General features: G+C 43.8%; 1 protein-coding gene across 8 annotated transcripts in view; it reads left to right on the plus strand.

The window, feature by feature from the left end:
- Window positions 1-1,580: 1,580 nt before the first annotated feature.
- Cdrt4 (CMT1A duplicated region transcript 4) overlaps window positions 1,581-27,562 on the plus strand; it is a 41,395-nt gene continuing 15,413 nt past the window's right edge. For 2 of the 8 annotated variants that reach the window (XR_005878048.1, XR_005878049.1), the window contains exons 1-2: window positions 1,581-1,752; window positions 26,377-26,564. Coding sequence is in view for 2 of the 8 variants with exons in the window: in XM_040747998.1 (XP_040603932.1) it covers window positions 27,246-27,318 (73 nt within the window). In the remaining 6 variants the exon portion in view is untranslated. Of the gene's footprint in view, window positions 1,753-26,376; window positions 26,565-27,214; window positions 27,319-27,562 lie in introns of those variants that run through there. The other 6 variants (XR_005878053.1, XM_040747999.1, XR_005878050.1 and 3 more) reach the window with 5 other exon arrangements.

The raw sequence follows: 27,562 nt of genomic DNA on the forward strand, positions 1-27,562 counted from the left end.
ATGCCCACTGACTTCCCCAGCCTTGCTGGCTTGACACAAATCTCACATCTTTGTCTTGACATAAATGTTTTCCATATCCCAAAATTTGAGCCTCTCTGAATCTCCCACCTTTCCACATGACCCTTCCCTAATCAGAATGTATTTCCTCTGCCACCCTGTGAAAAGGAGCTTGTTAGAAACACTGAGTGAACAAAAACAAACAAACAGGCATTGATGGCACATACCTTTAATCACAGCACTCAGGAGGCAGAGGCAGGTGGATCTCTGTGAGTTTGAGGCCAGCCTGGTCTACAGAGGGAGTTCCAGGACAGCCAGAGATCTTACACAGTGAAAGCCTATATCAAAAAAGCAAAGCAAAGCAAACACAAACAAACAAAAACAAAAAAGAAAGAAAGAAAAAGAAAAAAAGAAACAGAGTGAAGACTCATAGGACTGGAACATGATGATCCACAAAAAAGGGAGCTCAGTGAGCCGTGGTGTAGCTGACCCAGGAGCTGCCAAACGAGCAGCAGCTGAGGAGGGACTGTAGTCTGGGGAGGTGAGAACCCAGAAATGGAAACAGCAATGATAGGTCTGCACGGGCTTTTAGATGCAGAAGCAGCCACTGGAAAATGCTGATAATTCTAAGAGAGGCCGGTCCCAGTGTCATGTCAACCCCAAGTAACACACAAGAGACTGTTATTAGTTACAGTGATGTTGGCCAATGTCCAGGGCTTTGCATTGGCTAGTACTGTCTTAAGTATTAACCCATAACTACTAATATATATATATATATATATATACATATATATATTTCTATAAGGTCTTATCTTACTGAGAACACCAGGCTTGTGCATCCCTCATGGCAACTCCCTTTCCTCCATTTCCCAGAATCCTCCTCAACTCCTAGTCACACCTATCTTGCTTTCCTATTGGTCAACAGTGCTTTATTCATCCACCAATAAGATAAACACATACATAGAAGGACTACCCTCATTAGGACGGGCACTTGCTTTGATGACAAATCAAGTGCTTGTTTGAATCTTAGAAGGGCAGCTTCATATTTCTTCTGAGACTAGGCCTGAAGCTATGGGAAGGGATGAGAAAGAGTGGTCCCAGCAAGAAACCTTTAGCGGAATTATGACTATGGTTAGAGGAGTAACTGAGTCTTTGAAGGTAGAAATTCTCTCTACAGTTTCTCCCATAGTACCTTTTTAAAACCTCTTTGTTTCCACCCCAGGTCTATGAGTCAGCCATTCACATCCTTATTGGCTTTCTAGGTGATCCAGGCACAAAGGAAATGGACTCCTGAACTCACCTGTCGTCAGAACTAGTCAGGTCTGGTTCAGTGACTGCTTGTTGGAAGTGAGATTAAAAGCCAGTGTCTTCCTTGTTCTCTGAGTCTGGACATCCTAAAAAGGTCATTTACACAGAGTGCCTGCCTGGGGCTTTCTGTCTAGGGCAGGGATGGTTACCCTAAGAGTCACCTTTAATGACTGCCCGAAGCCAATGGAACCCTGGAGGAAAGGCAGGAGCTTCAGGGCAGGGAGGCATGGATACGGCTGATGTCACAATGCCTCTACTCACTTTGTTGGCCTGGTTACTGCGTCACCTCAGGGAAGCAGCAAGACCATGGCCGGCTGCAACAGACAAAGGACAGCAGGGGACCTGGGATCCAGAGTTCAGGGGACTGCAGGTGACAAACAATGATCCCTGGGACAGGAAGCAGCCAAGAGACCCAGACAAGGATGTGGAACACCAGAAACCAATCAGGTACTATTGGCCAAGCCCTCCTCCCAAGCCAGACGCCTGTGCTGACAAAGGGGGAGGGCTAGGCCCAAAGTCAAAGGCACATACCCATATTCTAGGGGTTGTGTCCTTTTCAGAAGGACGATTCTTCCCCTTGGTTAAAGGAGTTCAAGTTCTCAGCATTCCTTACCTTCTCCAGTTCACGGTCCATGTCACCTGTCAGAGACTGGAAGTGCACGAAGGCAGCCATGTGAGAGCCAGGTGTGGTGGTGCACATGCCTTTAATCCTAGCCCTTGGAGACAGAGGCAGCGGATCTCTCAGTTTGAAGCCCTCTGATCTACATAAGGAGTTCTAGGCCAGTCAGCTACATAGAAGACCTTGTTCGCAAAACAAAATGTTCAAGTGACTGTCTTGTACAGTCAGGGTCAACATAAGTATAACACAAATCTAAATACACAAAAATGTGTGTGTGTGTAAGGCCCCTGGAGAGACTGGAGGGGGGCTTCTATAATACAAAGAGGGTTTATAATGATACTCTCATGTACACGCATCTACATTCACACGGATATGTCATTACTGTTTATTGTTACTTAGAGGGGAATATACTCTGATGTTTCCACAGATGCATGACAAAATGTAGAACCAAAAAAAAGAAGCAACCAAGCCTGGTTCATGTCCTATTTACTAAGTATCTGTAAGGCTAGGCGTGGTGGTGCACATTTGTAATCCCAGCACTCTGGAGGCTGAGGCAGGAGGACTGTCATGAATTCGAGGTCAGCCTTGGCAACATGGTGAGTTCAAGGCCAGTCAGAGTTACACAGCTAGAGTTTGAGACCAGTCTGAGCTACATAGCAGGGAATACTATCTAATCCCTTACCCGCCCCTCCCCACAAGATAAAGAATCTCTAAGAAAAATTAAGAGCTGGTCACACATTCGAGAGACATTCTTCAAAGGAATAATTAAATTCAAGTTGCTTATTTAGAAACAATTCAGAGCAAGGATTAAAAAGCAACAGTAAATCAAATGGGAAAAATTAGTGAGAAACTTTATGAGCAACGAGGCACCTTAATTTGTAGATCAGGACAGGGGAAGATGAGGGAGAAAAGACTCTCATCCACGCAGACGAGGAGACCTGGAATTGGGCTAGATGAAGGTAGAACCTTGCTTGCCCCCTATTTCAGGGCAGTGCATGAGGGGTCCAGAGCCTCTGGTTCCCCCTAGCGCCCCCTCTCCAGGTTGCCAGCTTCTGTTTGCATGCACTGGAGCTGTGCTGAGTTAACATGGTGAGAAGTGTGGGAAGCAGAGCTGGTCAACAGCCCTGGAAGCCAGAGCTCTGAGTTCAAATTCAGATGCTGCAACTTGTCTGGGAGATGCCTCTAACTGACCTGGGGTAGACAAGCCCTGCAGCCTCGCTTCTTTCTTCCTGCCTGGAGATGTAGTTACAGGGAACCATGCTTGTGCTTAGACCATTGGCGAGTGCTAAGCCTCACAGGGAACCATGCTTGTATTTAGACCATTGGGGAGTGCTAAGCCTCCTCTTCTGGGACCAGTGCTGGGCAGGAATAGGCCTTTCTTCTTAAACACAGAATAATCTATGGGTCCTGTGAGACCTGCCCCTCCCCAAGTGCCACAGTTCTGAGGTCTTCTTTCTTCCTGTGCTGCCAGCATCTGGGGTTGTGGCCTTAGTGGATGGCCCTGGGGTTCCCGCCTCTTCTGGCAAATGGGTTAGTGTGTGTGTGACGGTGTGTATTCCCGTGTGGGTCTCTGCCTGTCTGTGTGTGTGCATGTATGTGGTGTGTCTTGGGGTCTGTTTGTATGTATTTCTGTTCTGTATCTCTGTGTGTATGTGTATTTCTAGGTGTGTGTCCATGTTTGTGTGTATCAGGCTGTTGGTGTGGATGCTGGTGTGCCTCTGTGTGTGCCATCTGTGCTTTCTCAAAATAGTTCTGGAGGTTGCATGCTAGGAAAGTGTTCTCCCTCCAAGCCGAATCCTCACTTCACCTTTACCCTCTGTTTTTGACAGTCTCACTAAGTTGGGTGAGTATCCTTAAACTCACACTGAAGTTCCCTCAGGCCTTGAACTTGCAATCCTCCTGCCCCAGCCTTCAGAGTAGTTGGGATCCCAGACTTGTGCCTGGAATGGGAGGTTGGCTTCCTTCTGCATTTTCCAGGGCCCTCAATGGCTGTGCTCTCTGTTTAAGTGGCAGCCTGCTGTCAGCCGGGCCCTGAGGATGGATAGCCACTGGCGTGGAACCTTGATGACTATGGGAAAGCTATCGACGGTATAGCCACCCACTAGTGTGTTTGGGGCAGAGAACAAGGGGGGGGTGGATGGAAGGAAGGCTTGCAGTCAAGAGAATGCTTTAGTCGTGACACTTGGGGATGTCTGAGTGGAAAGGAGGGCACGGGGAAGAGGCACAGAAGTATTGCTGAGAAAATGAGCGGGGGTTGCTGGGAGAAGGTGAGGATCCTGAGCCAAGAGAGCGGTAAAAGGACACTAAAATGGATGCTGATAGCTCCTCCCCTGCCTAGGACCTGATCTTCAACCATAGTTGGCTAATTCCATAAGCTACAGGACTGTCATTCAGGATAATTTCCATTACCCCAACAACACAAGAAGGAGCAGAAACTGCTTAGAAAAGTAGCCAGTGCTTCATGGGGCTGATAGCCCAAAGCACACAAGTGTGAATGTTCACTTATTTCTGGGTACCAAGAACCAAGCTTAGGCCAAGAGGTGGCCTCCACCTTTGAAAGGCTCAAGAGGTATTTGGGACACAGAGGATTAACACTTTAAAACCTGTAGGCTTGCCTGGCCTGGGACCTTCACCGCACCCCACATCCTCCATTTCATCTCTTTATCCCTTTCTTGAAGCTCACAGGCATGCCACTAGAAAAGAACGAGGCCAGGGAGGACAGTGCCTTCCTTGCCTGAGGTCACACAGCTGATAAATACTAGAATTGGGACTTGAACCCAGCACCATGTGACACCAGTTTATCAGCAGGGAGCCTCTATGCCATGTCTTGATAGCCTGTGCTCTGACCTCTGACTTTGGCATCTTTGACCTTGAAACACGGCTTGGACTCTCCTCTTCTGACTCTCTCACTCATCCCTTAGCTGATCAAGCCAGCCAACCTTGCAACTCAGCCTAAATTTTCCTCTGGCTCCCACCCCCAGCTGGTCGCCAGTTTTTCTGATACTTCCCCTGTTCTAGTCCTCAGGCCACTCATATGTCTCCTATGACAGAATAGTTTAGGAAAGGAAGCAGGACATGGGTACAAGGGTTGGGAAGGAGGTGTGTCAAGGTGGAACCGGCAGTGTGACTTTTGACGGACTGTAGTCACCGGTGGCAGGGGAGGTCACTGTGGAGGAGACAACTGGAGAACTTAGAGGTGGGGCTGTGTGGAATGTACTGGGAGGTCACTGAGCTGAGCATGGAGAAAAGCAGGGCCAAGTTCTAGCAAGTGCCTGGTTGAAGCCAGACAGCAGGAATGCGAAGCCGGCCAGGCCCATGCTTGCAAAATATTTGCCTACTTAGATTCAGTTTTTATTGTTTATTTCTAAGATAAATGTTTGCTTTACCTTTGTAGTTGTAAAGTTTTTAGGAACATGGAAAAGAATGGCTTTGTTCGGGGTATAGAAATATTCTTTGGGTCTTGGAGGCCCTTGCATGTCATGGTCTGCATTCTTGAGTCTGCAGGTGCCTATGGTCCACCTGAAGTCTTCTAGTCACACCCACAAAGGACCTGTCCTCAACCTGGTCCTCCTTGTCTGTGGCCATACCTGATCTTCTCCCTCCCCTCCATCCAAGGATCTCAAACAGATGCTAATGAGGCTAGCCAACCACACTAACTCCCATCCTAACCCTGTAACCCTGTCCTGTCACTCTGCAATGGTCCATGGGTCCTACATAACAGTAGCTTTTTTATAGTCTTTCATCTCTCTCCTCTTAGCAAGTTTTGTACTATTCTGTCCAATCCCACTCTTTCTACCCACTCTGCCATCCTTGTATTTTTAAAAGGAAAACATCTTAAATATGTGGGCCAGCAAACGGTTTAGATAAAGCACTTGTTGCAAAGTCAGTTGACTTGTGTTTGATTCCTGAGATCCAGAGGGTAGAATTGACCCCTAATGTGTTCTTTGACTTTCTCATGGGTATTGCTGTAACTATAAATGGCACACTTGTTGAGGGTATAGGTAACTGTTTATTGTAGAAATTACTTACAAGAGAAAACGGGCAACCCAGATGAGTCAAGTAACTTTCCGCCACCGAACCGGAAGCAGAAAAGAGAGAGTGTGGCTCTGCTGCACAGTCTTTTATAAGAACCTTCATACACACCTCTAGCCACGCCCAAAAGTGGGCCTGGCTAGCAGCATAGTTCACTGCCCTTTCATTACTACATCCATATGCGCCTCTAGTGCACCACATGGCTAATGGCGCAGTCCTAAGTCTCCTCCTATACATAGGCTCATCTACTGTTACTGATTTGGGGTTAATCTGTGTCTTAGAGTCTAGGGGAATGGAGTGGGAAAAGAAGCTCAGACAGGTGTTTAACATATTGCTTTCATAAATATTGTCAAGTGATGTAGTAGCATTTCTTGATAGTACGAGCCTTCGCCCACGGTTCTGTGCTACCTTTTGAGCTGGTGTCTTCTGGGCTCTTTGTTCAGTGACCTCTGCCTATTTTCCTGTTCTGATTTGTCACTGTCTAATTATAACATCCTTAGAGCAGAGTGTGAATGTCATGCACAAGTTCACTCACCTCCAATCACCTTTTCTATTCTCAGCCTTTGCCATGGTCATAAAAAGTCTAGATTTGTCAATTTTTCCAAAAAGAAAAATAACCCTGGAATGATTTTGGTTGGGGTTGCATTGACTCTATGGGCCACATGTAGAAGAAATGGCATTGTTTTATAATTGCTGTTGTGTTCTTACAATAAACATGACACATCTCTCTATTGAGATCTTAACTTTTGTTCTTGTTTTTAATTTAATTTTACTCCAGTTTTTGAGTGCCACACTATCATTGAATTTCCTTTTAGAAATTTTATTTTCTTGCTTTTGTTGGAAATTGGAAAAATTCAAGTATTTTTAGGTATGTGGACTTTATGTCTACTAGCCTTGCTGAACTCAGTGATTCCATTCATAGATTATTTTGGACGTCTGCACAGACAATCATAGTGTGAAAGTTAAAAACCCCAGTTTAGAATCAGACTGCCCTGGATTTGAGTTTTAATCTTATTTACTAAACATACCACTTGAAGGGAGTGACTTGTTTTCTTCTAAAGCCCATTTCCCTGTCTAAAGAAATGTTACTTATAGAGGAGTCTGAATGAGATGAGGGCACAGGGCGTCATCAGTGTTTGAATCTCCCCATTCATCATCTTTGTGCCCTCAACTTCCCTTCATGCCACTGCCTTCAGCTCTGGGTCATTTGTAGAATGCCCTCTTCATTTTCTAGCAGCACTCTCCACACACGGCCTATCATCAGCTTCAGTGCATTTCTTGACAGATCTGTGGCCTTTAGCGTCTGCCCCTTGTGGGGTTCAGGAGGCAGATGCTCCTATTTGATGGATAGACAGATATAGGTCTCTGCTACAATATTTTTCTAAAGAGAGCTGGTACTGCAAGTCCCTACTTGAAGTCATTCCGCAGTCTCCGCAATATCTGCAAGACACAGGCAGAATTCTTGCGTGTGAATGGTCTAGGCTGTTGGTTCTCAACCTGTGGGTCATGATCCTCCCTTTGGAGGGTCAAGCGATCCTTTCACAGAGGTCACGTATTAGATATCCTGGTACTGATATTTATTTTGATTCATAACCATACCAAAATTATGGTTGTGAAGTAGCAGCAAGAATAATTTTATAGTTGGCAGTCCCTACAACATGAGGAACTGTGTTCCAGGGTTGCGGCATTAGGAAGGTTGAGAACTACCCATCTAAGCAGTGGAAACACACAGCACAAAAGTCCACCAACGTGAGACCCTTCACACTTTTTGCATGTTAAAACCCACTTAGCATAGCCCTCTCACACACACAGCACAGGTGTGTCCCATGTGTTAGCTGTCCCTTTTTAAATGTCCTTTTCCCCAGCTTTTTCCTCATTGTATTTTTCTTCCTTTTTCTCAGTCCTGCCTGTTCACCATTCAAAAGTAAGCCAGGTGCCTGTTCCTTCAAGGACTCTCCTCTTGTGCCTCTTCTCAGTGCTGTCCCCTCACATCATCGGAGCAAATGGCATCCTGACACTTGGAACTGTGCTCAGCTGCCTTGTGGTGTTCTGGGGTGAGGAAATGGTGTGTTTGGGGGATTCTCAAGGCCTTAGACCACTGACACTGGTTTTCACACAGGAATCTATTAGAGATGCAGATTCTTGGCCTTTACCCCAGATCTACTGAATCAGAGACTCTGGTGACCTAGTAGCAGCCTGCATCCTCATAGATTGAAAGACCCCTACCCAGGACTCCCTAGGAAAAGAAAAGCAAGGCCAGGCCGTTGCCTAATGAAAGAAACCTAGACCAGGTGCCTCACCCAGCTGGCAGGATGTCAAACAGGATCTGTGGTCACCAGAGCAGTCACGGGACCCGGATAATAATTGCTGAAGCGTGCCAGGGTCTTTTATGTGGCAATACCAGGACACCTAGTCCTTGGCAACTACCCCTGTCCCCAGTTGTGTCTATGATCACCATAGTAGTCATGGGACCAGGATAATATTTGCTGAAGCGTGCCGGGGTCTTTCATAAAGTAATACCAGGAAACTTAGTCTGTGGGAACTACCCCTGCCCCCAAGATGAGCCAATGAAATGCCTGTTACTTATGTAATCATTAAAACTCTATAAATATTGTACTCCCTGCAAGCCCAGTAGCATCCGCAGGCGCCTGTGTACTCAATAAATCACCTCTTGCATTTGCAGGCAGTGGTCTGGCCCCGGTTCTTGGGCAGAGGGTTCGGTTCAGTGCCCGGTGCTTTGATGCCGAGGTCTTTTAAGATGTTCTAGGTGGTCCCAACACTAAGGAACCAGACCACCGGTCACATTTATCTCTCAGACTGTCAGGTCTGTGGCAGCACGTGTTAAAATGAAGTGACCATAAATCATCTGTCTCAGGAGTCTTTTTCACTTCCTCGGCCAATCCTCTACATCCTCATGAAACTATGTCTCCTTTCGGCACGTGTCTGGTGGTTCTCAATTGCTTCTAACTCCAACTCCAGGGGATCGGATGCCCTCTTCTGGCCTCTGTGGGTACCTTCATACGTGTGGCATATACTCACACAGACTCACATACGCATAAATAAAAATAAAACAGAAAAAAATTCAAACAGCGGTCTGCACTGTCTGACAATAACATGAAGTGATAGGGTAGTGGATAGTGAGTTGAATAACCTAACCAGCCAAGTTGGAATCTGCAGGGTTCGGTGAGTTTGGGAAGGGTGGGTAGGGGATCTGAGAATAGTGGATAGAGACAGTCATGGATGGAGTTTCAGGCTTCACTCCCGAGCATGCTGGGGAGGTTCCTGGAGAGGGAGATGTATGTAGGTTGAGGAATGACACTCACACTGGTGCCTATTTTTGAAAGGTTACTCAGGCTGTTGAGTGGATAAACTATGCTCCACAAGGGCAAGAGTAGGAAGGAGGAAGCCAGTTTGGGGATTGTGGAATACCTGGGAGGACACTGAGGCAACAGAGGGAACAAGTGTTTGACCACACGTCCCTGGTGCCAGCTACTCAGGTTTGAGTCTTGGTTTCATTCTAACAGGCTTCGAGCAAGTCACTGAAGCTTCCTCTGCCTCAACTTTCTAATCTGTAAGAGGGGATAATATTGGCACTCAACTCTTAGTTTGCAGAGAGGACTCAGGAAGCTAATGCAGGTGAAACGGGGCCACCATGGTGTGTTGTTGTTACTATTGTTCTGTTAACAGCAATAGAAACAGTTGTCATTATTCATAAAACAATGGGTTTAGGGTATGCTTACAAGCTGAATGGACATGATTTACTGATAAATTGGGTCTTAAGACAGATGAGAAGGAGAAAAGACTTCTAGGTTTTTACCAAGTGACTAATTAGTGGTGTTTGATAAGAGCAAGCCACAGGGGGGATGGTTTTGTGGGGTTATGAGAGTTACCAAGAGTTCAGCTGAATGGGGGAAGATCTGAGATACATGTAACACATCTGAGTTGTCTGACTCTGAAGTTCAAGGAAGACCTAGTCTGGAGGCCCACAGACACACACCTCTGGAGAGTAGGCAGAGGGCAAAGTCCAGGGCAGACGGGTGGGTCCCATTCTCTAAAGGTGGGCTGGGAGAAGAAGCCAGTTTGGATCCCAAGATTACCAGCTTGGGAGGTGAAACCCAGAAGGTGCCTGCATGGGCTTCATGATGAGCAGGGAATGGGAAGCAGATGGTTGAACTCAGTAACACTGACAGTATTTGTAGGGAGTGACTGGGATTTTACATTATCAGCTGGTGCTTAAAAACCACTCAGTTAGAAAGGTCTGCTTCTACCCACTTCTCGATGACAAGAATTAACATGAGGAGAAGAGGGGATATCCCTGAGGACAGCAGGACAAGCAGCCTTCCCAGAGATGCCTTGGAACAAGATATTGGCGCATCTAAGGGAAACTTGCTGCAAGCCAAAATAAACCCTACCTGCTCTACTACTCAGTGAAGAAAAGCATCCTACCTCCTTTTAAAAATAAAATTTGATAAATCACCATTAAGGCTGACTGAACCGAGGTGGAAAATTTCTAAAACTGAGTGAAGAGTTTCCAGTGATATCATAGTTTGGTACAACTGTTCTGGGTCCCAGAACATCTGAACACTTACTCCTGTGACCTTACCACACAGACCATGTGCATTTTAATTGACAAAGAACTTGTTACTATAATAAGTTATGGGTTTCATTGTGACATTTACATTTTTAATTAAAACATAATTGTATCTTTTTTTTCCTTCCTTTTCCTCTCTCCAACCCCTCCCATGTTCCCTCTAGCCCCTCCCATGTCCCATTCCTCCATCCCCTCCCAAATCTCCCCTCATGCCCTCTCAAATTGATGGGGTCTTTTTCTGTGACTATTTTCACATATATGTATAAATATATAAATACAGTCTGTTGAGTCTCCTAGTGTTGCTTGTGTCTATATGATTTTAGGGCTGACCACTTGATATTGGATGACCAATTAGGATATTTAATTTTTGAAGTTCCACTTTTTGACGGTTGGCCTTAATTCTTGGGCAAATAACGTTCTATTTAGAAGGTCCTTTCCTACTCCTATATCACACACCTATGTTTTTGTCTATACGTTTTAGAATCTCAGATTTCAAACTGAAGTCATTGGTTTGCTTGGAGTTGATTTTTGGGCAGTGTGATAGATACAGGTCTAATTTTGTTCTTCTGAAAGTGGACATTGTTTTCCAAGTACCATTTGTCAAAGATGCTGTCTTTCAATGAAGGTGCACGTCCCTAAGTCTGACAATCTGATTTTGATTCCTAGATCCCTCGGTGGGAGAAGAGAACTAGAACTAACTCCCCCAAGTTGTCCTGTGACTTCTGCACACATCCCATGGAATATGTACTGTCCCCCAAATCAATGAATCCATGGAAAAATAATAAAAAATAAAATACTGGTTATTGTAGAAAAAAAAGATGCCATCTTTATTTGTATGTGTTTTGGCATCTTTGCCAAATATCAGATAGCTGCAGTTATTTGTACTTACATTTGGATTCCTGTTATATTCCATTGATATTCACATCTCTTTTTGTGCCACTACCATGCTGTTTTATTACTGTAGGTTTGTAATATACCTTAAAATTTACAATGGTACTATTGTTTTTTGCTCAAGGTTGTTTCAACTACCTAGGGTGTTTTCTAATTTCATATAATTTAAGGATATTTTTCTATTTTTGTGAAGAATGTTGTGAAAATTTTGATTGAGTTTACATTGAATTTGTAAATTGCTTTTAGTAGGATGTCATTTTTACAATGTTAAATCTACCAATTCATGAGGGTGTTAGGTCTTTCTATCTTCTAATGCCTTCTTCAATCTCTTTCAAAGTTTTGAAGTTTTAATGTAGAGGTCTTTTACCGCCTTGGATAGGTTTATTCCAATATATTTGTCTTTGGCAAATTGTCTTTGAGTCTAAATTGAAGTGCATCCATGATCTCCTCACTCAGCTTGTATGTTGTTGGGGTATAGAAAGGCTACTGATTTTTTTGTTTACATTTTTCTTAGGGTCACTCTATGTCACTCTGGTTGTCCTGGAACTCATATGTAGATCAGGAGAGACTCAAACTCAAGAAGATCCCCTTCCAATGCCTCCTGAGTGCTGGGATTAAAGGCATGCTCCACTACTCCTTGTTAGCTACTAATTTTATAAGTTGGTCTTCAGTCTGCCATTCTACTGAAATTAATAATTGTTTCTAGAAGTTTTTGTTGGAATTTTTGCAGTTTCTTGCGTATATTATACCATCTGCAAATAGAGATGATTTGACCTCTTTTCCTATTTGTTTCCCTTTTAATTTCCTTCTCTCGCCTTATTGTTCCAGTTAGTACTTTACACACTACATTGAAAAGGAGTGAGGATAGTGGACAGCTCCATCTCACTCCCATTTAATGGAATTGCTTTGAGTTTTTCTTCATATAAAATAATGCTGGCTGTGGGCTTGTCGTATATAGACTTTATTATGTTGAGGTATGTTCCCACAAGCCCTACTCTCTCCAGGACTTTTAACACAAAAGCATGTTGGATTTTGTCAAAGGAGTTTTCTGTATCTACTAAGATGATCATGTGATTTCTTTTGGTACTAAAGCTTTTATTAATTAATTAATTAATTTTTTATGTATTAATCCCAATTTTCCCTTTCTCCCCCCTCCTTCCCCTACCTTCCCCTCACCCCACCCCACCTTTTGTCCCTCATAGAGGGTAAGGTCTCCTATGAAAAGTCAACAAAGTCTGTCTCATAACCACATTGAGACAGGATCAAGCCCCCTACTCCATGTCTAGGTTGAGCAAGGTATCTATCTATCTCTTCATAGGAAATGGGCTCCAAAAAGCCAGTTCATGCATTAGGGATAGATTTTGGTACCACTGCCAGTGGTCCCACAAACTCAACCACTGTCACCTGCATTCAGGGGGTCTAGTTAAGCTCTGTGCAGGTTCCCCAGCTGTCAGTCCAGAGTTCGTGGGCTCTTGCTAGCTCACTGTTTTTGTGGGTTTCTCCATCATTGTCTTGACCCCTTTGCTTGTATTATGGCTTCTCCCTCTCTTCGACTGGACTCAGGGTACTCGACCCAGTGGTTAGTTGTGGATCTCTGCAACTGTTTCCATCAGTTACTGGATGAAGGTTCTATGATGACAATTACAGTATTCCTCAATCTGATTACAGGGGAAGGCCAGTTCAGGCACCCTCTCTACTATTGCTTAGAGTCTTCTCTGGGGTCATCCTTGTGTATTCCTGTGAATTTCCCTAGTTCCAGGTTTCTCGATAATCCTGTAATGGCTCCCTTTATCAAGGTAATTCTTTCCTGACTCTCTTTCTCTGCCCTTACCCAAACCCGACCATTTTGCTCCCTCAAGTTAACCTTCCCACTCCCCTTTCTTCCTCCCCTCTCCCCTTCCACCTTTCCCCCTCCCTCTCACCCTCCTGATTCACTCAGGAGATCTTATTTCCCTTCCTAGGCAGGTCCATGTATGTCTCTCCTAGGGTCCTCCTGGCTTCTCTGGGGTTGTGAATTGTAGGTTGGTTGTCCTTTGCTTTATGCCTAATATGAGTACATACCATATTTGTCTTTCTAGGTCTGGGTTACCTCACTCAGGATGTTTTTTCCATTTGCCTGCAAATTTAAAGATGCCATTTTTTTTAGCACTGAGTATTTCTCCATTGTGTAAATGCACCACATTTTTCTTATCCATTCTTCAGTTGAGGGGCATCTAGGTTGTTTCCAGGTTCTGGCTATTATGAATAATGCTGCTATAAATATAATTGAGCAAATACTTTGGGTATACGCCCCAAAGTGGTATTGCTGGGTCCTGAGGTAAATTTATTCTCAATTTTCTGAGAAGCTGCCACACTGATTTTCAAAGCGGCTGTACAAGTTTGCACTTCCACCAGATGAAGGAGTACCCCCTTTCTCCACATCCTCTCCAGCATAAGTTGTCATCAATGCTTTTGATCTTAGCTGATCTGAACTCTATGTGATGGTATCTCAGAGTTGTTTTGATTTGCATTTCCCTGATGGCTATGGATATTAAATAATTCCTCAAATGTCTTTCAGCCATTTGAGCTTCTTCTGTTGAGAATTCTCTGTTTAGATCTGTACCCCGTTTTTAAATTGAGTTATTTGGTATTTTGGTGTCTAGTTTCTTGAGTTCTTTGCTTATTTTGGAGATCAGTCCTCTGTCAGATGTGGGGTTGGTGAAGATCTTTTCCCATTCTGTAGGCTGCTGTTTTGTTTTATTGACCATCTTCTTTGTCTTACAGAAGCTTCTTAGTTTCAGGAGGTCCCATTTATTAATTATTGCTCTCAGTGCCTGTGCTATTGGTGTTATATTTAGGAAGTGGTCTCCTATGCCCATGCATTCAAGGCTGCTTCCTACTTTCCCTTCTGTGAGGTTCAGTGTGGTTGGATTTATGTTGAAGTCTTTGATCCATTTGAACTTTTGTGCATGGTGATAGATATGGATCTATTTGCATTCTTCTACATGTCAACCTCCAGTTATGTCAGCACCATTTGCTAAAGTTCCATTATACCATTTTGGCTTCTTTGTCTAATATCAAGTATTTATAGGTGTGTGAGTTCATATCGGGGTCCTCTATTTGATTCCATTGGTTTACCTGTCTGTTTTTATGCCAATACCAAGCTGTTTTTATTATTGTAGCTCTATAATAGAGCTTGGAGTGTCTAGTATGGTGATGCCTCCGGAAGTTCTTTTATTGTACAGGATTTTTTAAACTGTTCTGGGCTTTTTGTTTTTGCATATGAAGTTGAGTATTGTTCTTTAGAGGTCTGTGAAGAATTGTGCTGGGATTTTGATGGGGACTCCATTGAATCTGTAGATTGCTTTTGGTAAAATGGCCATTTTTACTACGTTAATCCTACCTATCCAAGAGCATGGGCATTCTTTTCATTTTCTGATATCCTCTTCAGTATTGTTCTTCAAAGACTTAAAGTTCTTGTCATACAGGTCTTTCACTTGTTTGGTTATAGTTACCCCAAGGTATTTTATGTTGTTTGTGGTTATTGTGATGGGTGATATTTCTCTTATTTCTGTCTCGGCCCATTTATCATCTGTACATAGGAGGGCTACTGATTTTTTTGAGTTAATCTTGTATTCTGCCACATTACTGAAGATGTTTATCAGTTGCAGGAGTAGCCTGGTAGAACTTTTGGGGTCACTTATATATACTATGATATCATCAGCAAATAGTAAAAGTTTGCTATCTTAATTTCCAATTTGTATCCCCTTGATGTCTTTTTGCTCTAGCTAGAATTCAAGTACTATATTGAATAGATATGGAGAGAGTGGACAGCCTTGTCTTGTTCCTGATTTTAGAGGAATTGCTTTGAGTTTCTCTCCATTTAGGTTGATGTTGGCTTGCTGTATATTGCTTTTATTATGTTTAGGTATGTTCCTTGTATCCCTAATCTCTCCAAGACCTTTATCATGAAAGGATGTTGAATTTTGTCAAATGTTTTTTCAGCATCTAATGAGATGATCATGTTGTTTTTTTTTTCCTTTAAGTTTGTTTGTATGGTGGATTACATTGGCAGATTTTCATATGTCAAACCATCCCTGCATCTCTGGGATGAAGCCTACTTGGTCATCATGATTTTTCTGATGTGTTCTGGGATTTGGTTTCCCAGTATTTTTTGCATCAATGTTCATGAGGGAGATTGGTCTGTAATTCTCTTTCTTAGTTGAATCTTTGTGTGGTTTGGGTATCAGGGTAACTGTAGCCTTATAAAAATGTTCCTTCTGGTTCTATTCTGTGAAACACTTTGAGGAGTATTGATATTAGCTCTTCTTTGAAATTCTGGTAGAATTCTGCTGTGAAACCACCTGGCCCTAGGCTTTTTTGCTTGGGAGACTTTTGATGACTGTTTCTATTTCTTTAGGTCTATTTAATTTGTTTATCTGGTCTTGATGTAATTTTGACATGTGGTACTTATCCTGAAAATGGTCCATTTGCTTTAAATTTCCCAATTTTATTGGAGTACAGGTTTTTGAAGTATGACATGATGATTCTCTGGATTTTCTCAGTGTCCATTTCCTGGATTTCCTCAGTGTCAGTTGTTATGTCCCCCTTTTTATTTCTGACTTTGTTAATTTGGATATTCTTTCTTTGCATTTTGGTTAGTTTGGATAAAGGTTTGTCTATTTTGTTGATTTTCTTGAAGATTCAACTTTTTGTCTCATTGCATCTTTGTATTGTTTTCTTTTTGTTTTTTTTTTTATTTCAGCCCTCAATTTGATTATTTCCAGCCATCTACTCATCTTGGGTGAGTTTGCTTCTTTTTGTTCTAGAGCTTTCAGTTGTTTTGTTAATTTGCTAGTGTAGGATTTCTCCAGCTTCTTTTTGTAGCCATTTAGTGCTATGAACTTTCCTCTTAGCACTGCTTTAATTGTGCCCACAAATTTGGCTATGTTGTGTGGTCATTTTCATTGAATTTTAGGAAGTCTTTAATTTCTGTCTTTATTTCCTCCTTGACCCAATGGTGATTCAGTGGAGTATTGTTTAATTTCCATGAATTTGTGGGATTTCTGTAATTAGTGTTGCTGCTGAATTCTAACTTTAAGTCATGGTGATCTGATAAGATACAGGAACTTACTCTAATTCTTTTTTTTTTTTTGTATCTGTTGAGGTTTGCTTTGTTACCGAATATGTGGTATGTCTGTTAAGCCCATTTGAGTCATAACGTCTGTTAGTTCCTTTATTTCTCTGTTAAGTTTCTGTCTGGTAGGCCTGTCCAATGGTGTGAGTTGGATGTTGAAGTCTTCCACTATTAGTGTGAAGGGATTGATGTATGATTTAAGCTTTAGTAATGTTTCTTTTACAAATTGTGGGTGCCCTTGTATTTGGAGCATAGATGTTCAGAATTGAGATTTGCGGATTTTTCCTGTGATGGATATGAAATGTCCTTCATCTCTTTTGATTACTTTTAGTTTGAAGTCTATTTTGTCAGATATTGGTATAGCTACACCAGCTTGTTTCTTAGGTCCATAAGATTGGAAAATCTTTTCCCAACCCTTTACTCTGAGATAATAGACATTTTGTCTTTGTAGTTGAGGTGTGTTTTTTGTATGCAGCAGAAGGATGGATTCTGTCTTCGTAACCATTCTGTTAACCTGTGTCCTTTTATAGGTGAATTGAGTCCATTGATATTAAGGAATATTAATGACTAGTGATTGCTAGTCCCTATTATTTTTGTTTTTGCTGTTGTTGGTGATATTGTGTGTGTGTTTCCCTTCTTTGGGATTTGCTGGTGTGGGATTATCTATTGTCTGTGTTTTAGTGGGGGTAGCTAACTTCCTTGGGTTGGAGTTTTCCTTCTAGTACTTTCTGTAGGGCTGGATTTGTGGATAGGTATTGTTTAAATCTGGTTTTGTGACGGAATATCTTGTTTTCTCTGTCTATTGTGATTGAAAAATTTCCTGGGTATATTTAGTCCTCGCTAGCATATGTGGTCTCTTAGGGTCTGCTTTCATTGTTTCCATGGAGAAGTCAGGTGTGATTCTGATAGGTTTGCCTTTATATATTACTTGGCCTTTTTCCTTTGCAGCTATTAATATTCTTTTTTTTAAATTCTGTATGTTTAGTGCTTTCATTATTATGTGGTGACGGGATTTTATTTTATTTTTTGGTCCAGTTTATTTGGAGTTCTGCAAGCTTCTTGTACTTTCATAGGCATGTCCTTCTTCAGATTGGGAAAGTTTTCTTCTATTTTATTGAATATATTTTCTGTGCCTTTGAGTTGGACTTCTCCTTCTTCTGTCTTTATTATTCTTAGGTTCAATTTTTTCATGGTGTCCTAGATTTTCTGGAAAGTTTGTGTTAAGAATCTGTTGGATTTAGGAAGAGAGGATAGAGGATGAACTGGGATTGGAATGTAAAAAATAACAGAAAAAAGCAAAAAAAAAAGATTTTGTTGAATTTAACAGTTTCTTTGACCAATGAATCTATTTACTCTATCATTTCTTCAATGCCTGAGATTCTCTCTTCCATCTCTTGTATTCTGTTTTTTATGCTTGATCATTTACCCGGATTTCCATTTCCACATTTCCCTCGAATTGTGTTTTCTTTATTGCCTCTATTTCAGTTTTTTAGGTCTTGAACCATTTCCTTCACCTGTTTGATACCTTTTTTTTTTTTTTTTGGTTTTACAAGACAGGGTTTCTCTGTATTGTTTTGGAGGCTGTCGGTCCAGCTCGGCCTCGAACTCACAGAGATCTGCCTGCCTCTGCCTCCCGAGTGCTGGGATTAAAGGCATGGGCCACCACTGCCGGGCCTTGATTGCTTTTTTAAAAATTTTCTTTAAGGGATTTGTTGATTTCTTTTAATTTTTTGTGTTTGTCTTTTCCTCCATTTCTTTAAAGGAATTTTTCATTTCCTCTTTAAGGGCCTCAATCATCTTCATAAAGTTATTTTTAAGGTCTTTTCTTCTGCTTCATCTGCAGTAAGATGTTTAGGTTTTGCTGTTTTAGAACTGCTGGTTTCTGGTGGAGGCGTATTGCTCTTTGTGTTCTTGAGTGTATTCTTACACTGTTGTCCACCCATCTCTTCCTCCAATGGGTATAGGTGGAGTCTGTGCTTCAGGGTGTGTGTGTGTGAGGGTCTCTCTTCCTCCGGTTGGTGTAGTTGGGGGCTGTGACTCTGTTGATTGCTCCTCCAGGTGTGTATATGGGGGGGGGCAAAGGCTCAGGTGGTCACTCTTCTAGGTGCAGGTTAGGGGAGCATGATTCTGGAGGTCATTTCTCTCTGTGTAGGCTGGTCTGAGGCTCCAGTAGTCACCGATGCATCTAGGTCTCTTGTACAGAAATTGGCACTGAATGCTGGCTGGGACACAGAACCCTGAGGCATTTCTTATGATAGTTTCTGGAAGCTGCTTCTGTTGATGCTTCTGGGAAGCTTGCTTGTTCACTGATGTGTGCTCTCTCTCTCTCTCTCTCTCTCTCTCTCTCTCTCTCTCTCTCTCTCTCTCTCTCTCTCTCTCTCAGCTTCCAGGCTGCTAGATGGTCCACTGGATGCTCTCACTCTTCCCCACCCCCCCACCGCCCCCAGTTCCTGGGCTGCTCTCTCCTGATCATGTGATTTTCTATGGATAATACTACACTTTAATGTTATTCACCCCCTCCCCTATCATGCTTGTCCCCTCCTTCCATGCAAACATTTGTCTTCTGCCTTCAAATGACCACGTTCCATTTCTGTCACTTTCTCCCTCTCCACCTTCCCTTAGGATCCCATCTTCCCTTCATGAAAGGGACCCTTCGTGGTCCCCTCTGTGCCTGGATGGACTCACATGTTGCACACACAAGCATACAATGTATGATATATATGCGTGTGCATCTGTGTACATGCACACGTGTGTGTGGCATTAAAGGACAATCTCTTTGGTCCTCATCTTCCATGTTGTTTGAGATAGGGTCTTGCTTGCCATCTTCCAGGTTAGCTTGCCCAAGAGCATTGAGGGATTCCCCTGTCTCTCTGCCTTTTACCTTGCTGTAGGAGTGCTGAGATGTATTCAACTACACCCAGCTTATGAAGGTCCTGAAATTTGAAGTCAGATTCTCATAATAGGGCATCAACAGCTGAATCTGCCGAGCCATCTTCCCACCCAAACAACTGTATGTTTAAATCTAGGCTCCATGGATGGGAGAAAATGTGAGATATTTGTCCTTGGTTTGATTTATTTCACTTAACATAAGGAGTTTTGGTTCCATCCAGTTCTCCGAGAATGTCATAATTTCATTATTTTATGGCTGGATAGAATTTCATGGTGTATATGTGCAACATCGTCTTTATCCATGAATCTGTTGATAGAAATGTAGGTTCCATTTCTTAGCTTTTGTGAACAGTACATGGGTATTTGACTTGGATTCTTGGTATATACATTGGAGTTATATAGCTGGGCTATACAACAGGTACAGTTTTAGCTTCTGGGAACTCCTGTGCTGACTTCCATAGGGGCTGGACTATGTTATGTTCACACAAGCGATGTATAGGGGTTCTTTCCCCCACGCCCTTGCCAGCTCCGCCTGTCATTTTTTTCTTGGAGTTGGCTATTCTGCCCAGTTTAAAATTTCATTTCTCTGATGCTGAGGACCTGGAACACTTTCCCAGGCCCTCATCACTTGCTGTGTTCTTCTTTTGAGAACTGTCTGTTCACTTCATTATTCCGTGTACAGATCAGAAGGATTTTTTTCTGCATCTTATTTCTGCAGTTCTTTAAATGCTCCATGGACTTCCTGTCTGATGTGTAGCTGACGAAGATATCCTCCCATCCTGTAGCTGCCTCTTTACTCTGCCGATGGCTTCCTTTGTAGTAACAGCAGCTTTTACATTCCATGTAATACCATCTGTCAATTCTCAGGATTATTTCCTGTGCCACTGGAGTCTTTGCAGAAAGTCCTTGTCTGTGTTTTGAGATGTCTTACCTGTGCTTCCGTCTGGCCATTTAAAGTCTTCATTACGGCCTTTGATGGGTCTTGAGCGTGTTTTCACACACGGATCTACTTTGATTGCTCTAGTGTGGAGAGTCCGTTTCCCCAGCACCGTGTGTTGAAGAGGCCGCTCTTTTCCCCAGCACCGTGTGTTGAAGAGGCCGCTCTTTTCCCTGGCATATTTTGGCAGTCGAAAAGCAGGTGGCTATAGCTGTGTGGATGTGTTTCTGGGCTCTCTATTCCAATGGTGTGTCTGTTTTGTGCTTGTACCAGTTCCAGTGAACTGTGCACTGTGGCAGAGAAGTCATGACAACAGGAACTTGAGGCAGCTGGGCACATCAAATCCACGGTCAAGCAGAGGCAGATGAGTGCCTGTGTTCACCTTGCTTCTTCCTTTTCGTTCAGAGACCTGAGCTACCCTCCATGTCCTGTCACTCCCCCCCCCATGAATCTAATCAATAGGACCCTTCACAGGCATCCTCTGAGGCTAGTCAAATCTAGGCAATCTCTCACAGGTGTGCCAGAGGCATGTCTCCTAGGTGATTGAAGATCCTGTCAAGTTAGCAACATTGACAATTACAGCCTCATACTGGGAATTAAATTTTCCCTTCTTTCCTTCCTTCCTTGTTCCCCCTCTCCCTTTTCTCCTCCCCTCTTTTCTTTTCTCTTCCCTGCCTCCTCCCTGATTCCTTCTGATGAGACAGAGCCTCACTTCCAGAACTTCCTATGTAGCCCAGACTGACCTCTAGACTGCCATCTTGTCTTAATCTCCCAAGTGTGTCGTCAGTCCTCTCAGGGCTTGAATTTCAACCTGAGGTTTTTGAGGACTTTCAAAGCCCAGCAACGGCCATGTGTGAACTTCTTGCATCCCTCAAACCCTTCCTCACTCGGATTTTCTCCTCTCCTGGGCAGTTTGTTTCAGCCCTGTGCATTTGTGTGAAGGGAATGTAGGCAGCACTTTAGGCCAAGGGACAGAGTGACACAAATGATTAAACATGAACCGATTTTCTGGAATCCATTTTATAGCCCTTGGATAAAGCAATTCTTTCTTTCCACTTTCCGGAGTCAGCGGAAGTGGGGCGAAGACCTTGGCACGGGGTTTTGGAGAGATGGAATTAGTTAAGGCGCAGGGAAAGGGAAGCACTTGTCTGTGGCCCTGTCCTGTCCTGTCCCAGGACACACACACACACACTCACACACACACACACACACACACACACACACACACACACGGGCAGGAGACAGTTTGTTCGCTGCCGCCACAGAGCCTCCTTTCTTCTCCAGGAAAAGTGACTCTTTCACAGCCCTTAGAGGCAAAGGGAATGGAAAGTCCCACAGCATCATGAGCCCCTCTCCCCTCACGCAGGCTCTCTGCCTCTCAAGGTCAGGGGCAGAGCTTGCCTTTGCATGCAGGCTAGGCTAGTCAGAGGGTCCCCCTCCGTGTGTGCAGCCTGGTGCAGGGCGCAGACCAGGCTTAACTGAGGCTTTTCTGAGAAGCAGCTGAGCTCAGACCCTGCCGGCTCCACATTCCTGCATGATGAGGGAGGGACTCCAGTGTTTACTTTGAACAATGTTTTCCTGTGTCTGAACCGAACCCACTACGTGTTAAATTCTTCCAGATTTCTGGCTCCACACTGCAGCTCCAGCGGGACAGAAACAGGTTTACTGCCATTGGCAGAGGAGCGATCGCAGGGTTGGTCTGGACACCTTCTGCGTCTGCGTCTAGAATTTCCACTCGGTGGATGGAAAAGCCGATCAGTGCCCCTTTGGGCGCAGCGCCTGGGAGGGATGTGCGGTCTGGATATAGTAGCACACTTGGTTAGGCTAGTGCCTTTCGTATTTCCTACCCCAGAGGGCAAAAGTTAGCTTTTCTCCTTTGAGTGGCATCCGGGAATGAGAACAAGAGCGTTTTGAAGGTCGGGGCTGGCTGTGTTTTCTTGGGTAGGGTAAATCCAGAAGGAATGCATTTGGTGGGATGTTAATGACCTACAACACATTCCAGTTCTTGGGCCTGTGCTGTGAGAGGAGGGACAGGGACGCAGGGGTTAGAAATGGAGGACAAACAGGTGCAGGAAAGCCCAGTTCTTACTGCTGGTATCCAGGTAGCACAGAGAGGCAAAGTGACATGGGTGTGGGAAACTGGACTCGAGGGTGGGTCCTCCACCACAGCTGAATAAGACCACTGGGGAGGGGGTGCGGCGAGTCACAGGGGCCTTCTGTGTGGAAAACAGTTTCTTTACTCTTGTGTTGGGGATGATGAGCAACTTATGGAAAATTCCCATGGGGGTCCTTGAAGATTTGGGCTTTATGGAATCCACTGCGGAGCTCCACACTCCAGGCAGGAGCGTACCTGTCAGCCCAGACAGCTGATGTCTAAGCAGGGCATGTGTCAGTCAGATCTTTTAAGCCCACTCTGTTCTAGAATCTGTGCTCTCAGATGATGGGAAACCTACTCCTAAGTCCCCCTCATAATCCTCTGTGTGTGTGTGTGTGTGTGTGTGTGTGTGTGTGTGTGTGTGTGTGCTCTCATAGTAGGGAAGGAAGATGGACTTTGGTCTTGAAGGCGTAGGTAGAACCCAGGTAGTGTTTATGTAGCAGTATTGAGAAAATAGTCCTGTGATAAGACCTAGTGTTTTGATCTTGACACTTTCAAAAAACCATTTGGATACGATGTACATTTACTTCAGAAAGAAAAAATAAAATTTCAGTGCTTTATATGCATCAAGGAATGTGTGAGGCAAGCACCTTAACCATCCAGAGCTTCTCTCCTATACTTGGCTCCATCCCTACTCCAACCCTGGTCCCTCGGGGCAGCATTGGTGCATCTACTGTGCCCACATGGTCTTGTCAAAATCAGCTTTGTTAGAAGCACACCTTCATTTATGGAGCAGTCAATAGGCTTCAATTCCTTACACACTGTATTAGTTACTCTTCTCTTTGCTCTCACAAATTAACCCCAGAAAAGCAGCCTAAGGAAAGGGCTTACTCTGGCCCATGGTTTGAGGGCACAGTCCATCATGGCAGGGAGGTATGGCGGTGGGAGTGAGGCGGCTGGTTTCATTGCGTCTCCATTCTGAAAACAGAGAAATGAATGTTGGTGTTAAGTTGATTTCTCCTTGCAGCCTCTTTTGTTCAGTGGTGACCCAGCTTACAGGATGGTGTCACCCATATTCAAGATGATTCCTTGTCCCTCAGTTAAATCTCTCTGGAAATGGCCTTACAAATGTGTACAGAGGTGCGTCTCCTAGGTGATTTAAAACCCACTCAAGTTGACAGCGAAGACTAAAACCATGACACGTAGAAGCTCACTTCTTTTGGTAGGAAATTCTATTGTCTCCTAGAGATGGGAGTGAAGGAATGAGGAACTATCCAATCTCTCCCAGTGCTGCCAGCATAGGAAATCCTTCCTGCCTCAGTCTGGCTCACAGGCTGCTTTTCTTAGACTACCTGGCAAAGAGCCTAATACTGGCTATTTCTCACTATGTAACAAGTTACCCTAAGTTTAGTGACTTAGTACTTTGAGCTCACTGTGTGTGTGTGTAGTGGGGGAATCTGAATGTGTTTTTTTTTTTTCGAGACAGGGTTTCTCTGTATTGTTTGGGAAGCTGTCCTGGAACTAATTCTTGTAGACCAGGCTGGCCTGGAACTCACAGAGATCCGCCTGCCTCTGCCTCCCGAGTGCTGGGATTAAAGGCATGTGCCACCAACGCCTGGCCTGAATGTGCTTTTACTGTTTGCCTCTGTCTCCTGGTCTCTAGGAAACAAGAGTTACAGTTTTGGTTGAGGTTATGGTTTCATGAGAATCCACTTCCAAATGGCTCACCTGGTTGTTCTTATTGGTAAACTTAAGCTCTTTATCAGCTAAGGGCTTCAGTTCTTTCCTTGGCTGTGGGCTGAAATCCCTCAGGTCAGATTCACTACCTGGGGCAACTCAACAATGGCAGCTTCTATCTCAGAGTAAGCAAAGGGGCTCATCATGTGCAAAGAACTGATGAAGCTGGAAACCAGGCAGATAGCTCAGTGGTTAAAGCCTAGCAAGGCTGCGGACCAGAGTCTGGATCCACAGAACCCGTGTCAACGACGAATGGGTGAAAAGGCCCACCTGTAACTCCAGTCCAGGAAAGCAGACAAGGGATCCCCAGAGCAAGTTGACTGGTGAGGCTAGCCACACCAGTGAGTGCTAGGCTTGCTTGAGACAGGATCCGCCTCATTGAATAAGATGGAAGAATAACCAGGGATGATTCATGACATCAACTTCAGGCCTTCACGTGCACCCCGCACCCCCAAGCGTGTCGCTCACATACACTTGAAAAAGAAAAGATAGAAGCCGATTTTCTAACTTTGTCTCAGATGTGACTACCTTTTTCTTTGACTATATTCTGTTAGAAGTGAATGTCCCCAGACACAGTCGTGCTTAAGGATAATGTGTAAAGGTATGAACTGTAGGCTGGGAATGGTAGTGCTTGCCTTTAAATCTGCACTGTGGTGGCAGATCTCTGGGGATCTGTGGCCAAGCCAGTTTACATAGCAAGTTTTAGGACAGCCAAGACTTCATAGTGAGACCTGATCTCAAACATCAACCACAAACAATGAAAAAACAAATAGTAGGAATGGTAGGAATATTAGGAGATGTGATCATTGGGGTACCATCTTGTAGTCTGTCTAGCACAGGTCGATGGGCCCATTTGCTGTTGAGTCTCTATTTAGCCCTGGACACTAAGGTTTACTCAGTGTGTGTGTGTGTGTGTGTGTGTGTGTGTGTGTGTGTGTGTGTGTGTGTGTGCTCTCTGTGTATTTGTGTGTGTGTCCTGCTGTCCAGCACTTCTAAGCTACAGGCTATGAGAGGCACAGGAATGAGCTCATTGTTTGCCATTACTCTTCCTGGGAGGTGGCTTCCTTCATTGGTATAGCATATCAAATAGGTAAATATTTCTGAGTTTCCAATCTAGTTGCACTTAGCTTCCACCCCAGGGAAACAAGGTGAGCTCTATACTTCACCAACAGAAGCCTGCAGTCTTTGTCCTCTCTGAAAAACATACTACTCTGTGTGCTCTGGAGGTCATCTTGTTCTCATCCTGGACAGCACTGTTGGTAGCTTTCTGGTTTATTATGAAACCAGACTGAAGTTATAAATATAGTTCGTGCCAGTAGCTCAGGGGTTTGGTCTTCATGAAAGCCAGGAATCTAGCTCTTTGTGGCTCAGCATCACATTCCATCAGTTAGGATGCTACCTGTCTTGAGTGAGGACAGGGTCAAAAATACTCAGAAAAGTTGTTCAAGGCACATAATGAAGAGGTATACTAGTTTGCATTTCTGTTACTGTTATAAAATACCCCAGTCAAAGTTGAGACTACCTCGGGGGACCCTAGGCTGGGTCAAGTCAACACCTGAAGCTTACTAGGACAAGAGGGGAAGCTGGATGGTTTCCTGACTTCCATTTTTTTTGTTTCACTTTTTGACTCCATTAGCATTGTTTTCTTACCTAAGTCCCAGATTATTTCCTGTATAATGTTTCTTGACCCAATTTTCCTTATGAAGCCACAGATACTCAAGAAGAGAAACAGGCCTCAGATGGGATAAGGAATGTCAAAGGTGTAAGTGTATGTGCAGGTGTTATAGATATGACTGGTGACTTACACAGGTGTGTATGTATGTATTCATGAATGCACATGTGCACGGCTCACACACTCTTAGGCTCAGAACTATGTGTGTTTAAGTGCATATGTCTGTGTGGCTGCAGGTGAACACAGATACTCCAGACTTGCCTGAGCTTAGGCATCAGTTCCAGAGAGTGTTATTTTGGTAGACAGATTGTGTAAGCAGTGCTCTTGGCCCTTGAAAACAAAATGGGTGGGCCAAGATGGGTGGTGGGGGGATCAGTTTTGATGAGGGGGTCCCATAAGTACATCTTCTTATGTGTTTTTTCAAGCCTCTCATTTTTTTTTCCATGCAGTGACTCATTTTTGGTGAGATTAATTTTGTTGTTAATTTTTCAGACCTGGACATTGCATCATGCTGTGTTGGCACTGTGGGAGACACCGCATCCTGAATATTAACCATGATGACAATAGCCTAACTAAGAGGCCCTTAGTGTGTGGCTAAATCTGTGTTTAGTACTCAATGTGAATTAGCGTATTCATCTTCCCAGCAACCCACAAGTCCTCTTACTGCCTCTGTGTGAAAGGTGAGAAGTCCAAGGCTTAGGAATTTCAAGTATCTTATTCTTGATCAGACAGCCATGTTCCTGGTCTTTCTTGGGCTCATCCTGTTAATTTTGTGCTATACTTTATTCAAAACGAACTGCTTGGTGTGCAGTATCATCACAATGGAAACATTGGTGAATTCACTCAGTCGCCCCCTGGAACGTCAGGGAGAGGGCTGTCTCTCAAAGGTCAAGCCTTTGCCCGGGAGAGGACACCCACATGACACTGCAAAGGGCTTGTTCCTGGATCCTAGAAGTATTTGATGCATCCCTCTACCATGCCGTAGAGACACATTAAAACCTTTGTTGTTTAGTTGGATTCTGGCTCGACAAAAACATTCTTTTGTCAGGACTCCCAGATTTCCTGGCATGGTACCCACACATATTTTCTACGTGGTTAGCAGTTCTGCCCTGCTGTGTGCTACTTGTGTATATTCATGCCTAGAAAGATTCCTGTAAAACTGCTAATTGCAAATTGCTCTCCAACTTAAACAACTTCTTTCCTGGTCTTTAGGGAAGGAGACACTGCTCTTTTAATTGGAGGTCAGGGTTTTCTGTTCTCCCAGGACTATCCATTCACCTTAGTTACATCACATCTTTTCCACTTTGTGTTTCTCATTCTGTATTTGCAGGGATTTGCAAGATCTGGGAGAAGTCAGGATAATGAAAGGTTTGGATGGGATTGTCCTACAAATAAAGAGGTGCATTCAGCATTTAGATTTATACTCAACATTTGGTAAGAAATAGAGTCAAATAACTGTTGGTGTCATGTTGGGGATGGATGGATGTGTGGAGATGAAATGGAGAAAAGACTGCAGAAGTAACCAATGGAAACGGAGGGGGAGGGTGCCAAGTGACGCAGGAAGAGATTTGTACTGCATGCTTTCGTGAAAGCTAAGTGGGAAAATGTTTCTAAAGTATAAGAATGCTCAGCTCTGCCAAAGACCATTATGTTTCCAGAGATGAGAGGGTAGAGGCCT

The sequence above is a fragment of the Mesocricetus auratus genome, unplaced genomic scaffold, assembly GCF_017639785.1.
Source record: "Mesocricetus auratus isolate SY011 unplaced genomic scaffold, BCM_Maur_2.0 Super-Scaffold_100007, whole genome shotgun sequence".
NCBI classification, from domain to species: Eukaryota; Metazoa; Chordata; class Mammalia; order Rodentia; family Cricetidae; genus Mesocricetus; species Mesocricetus auratus.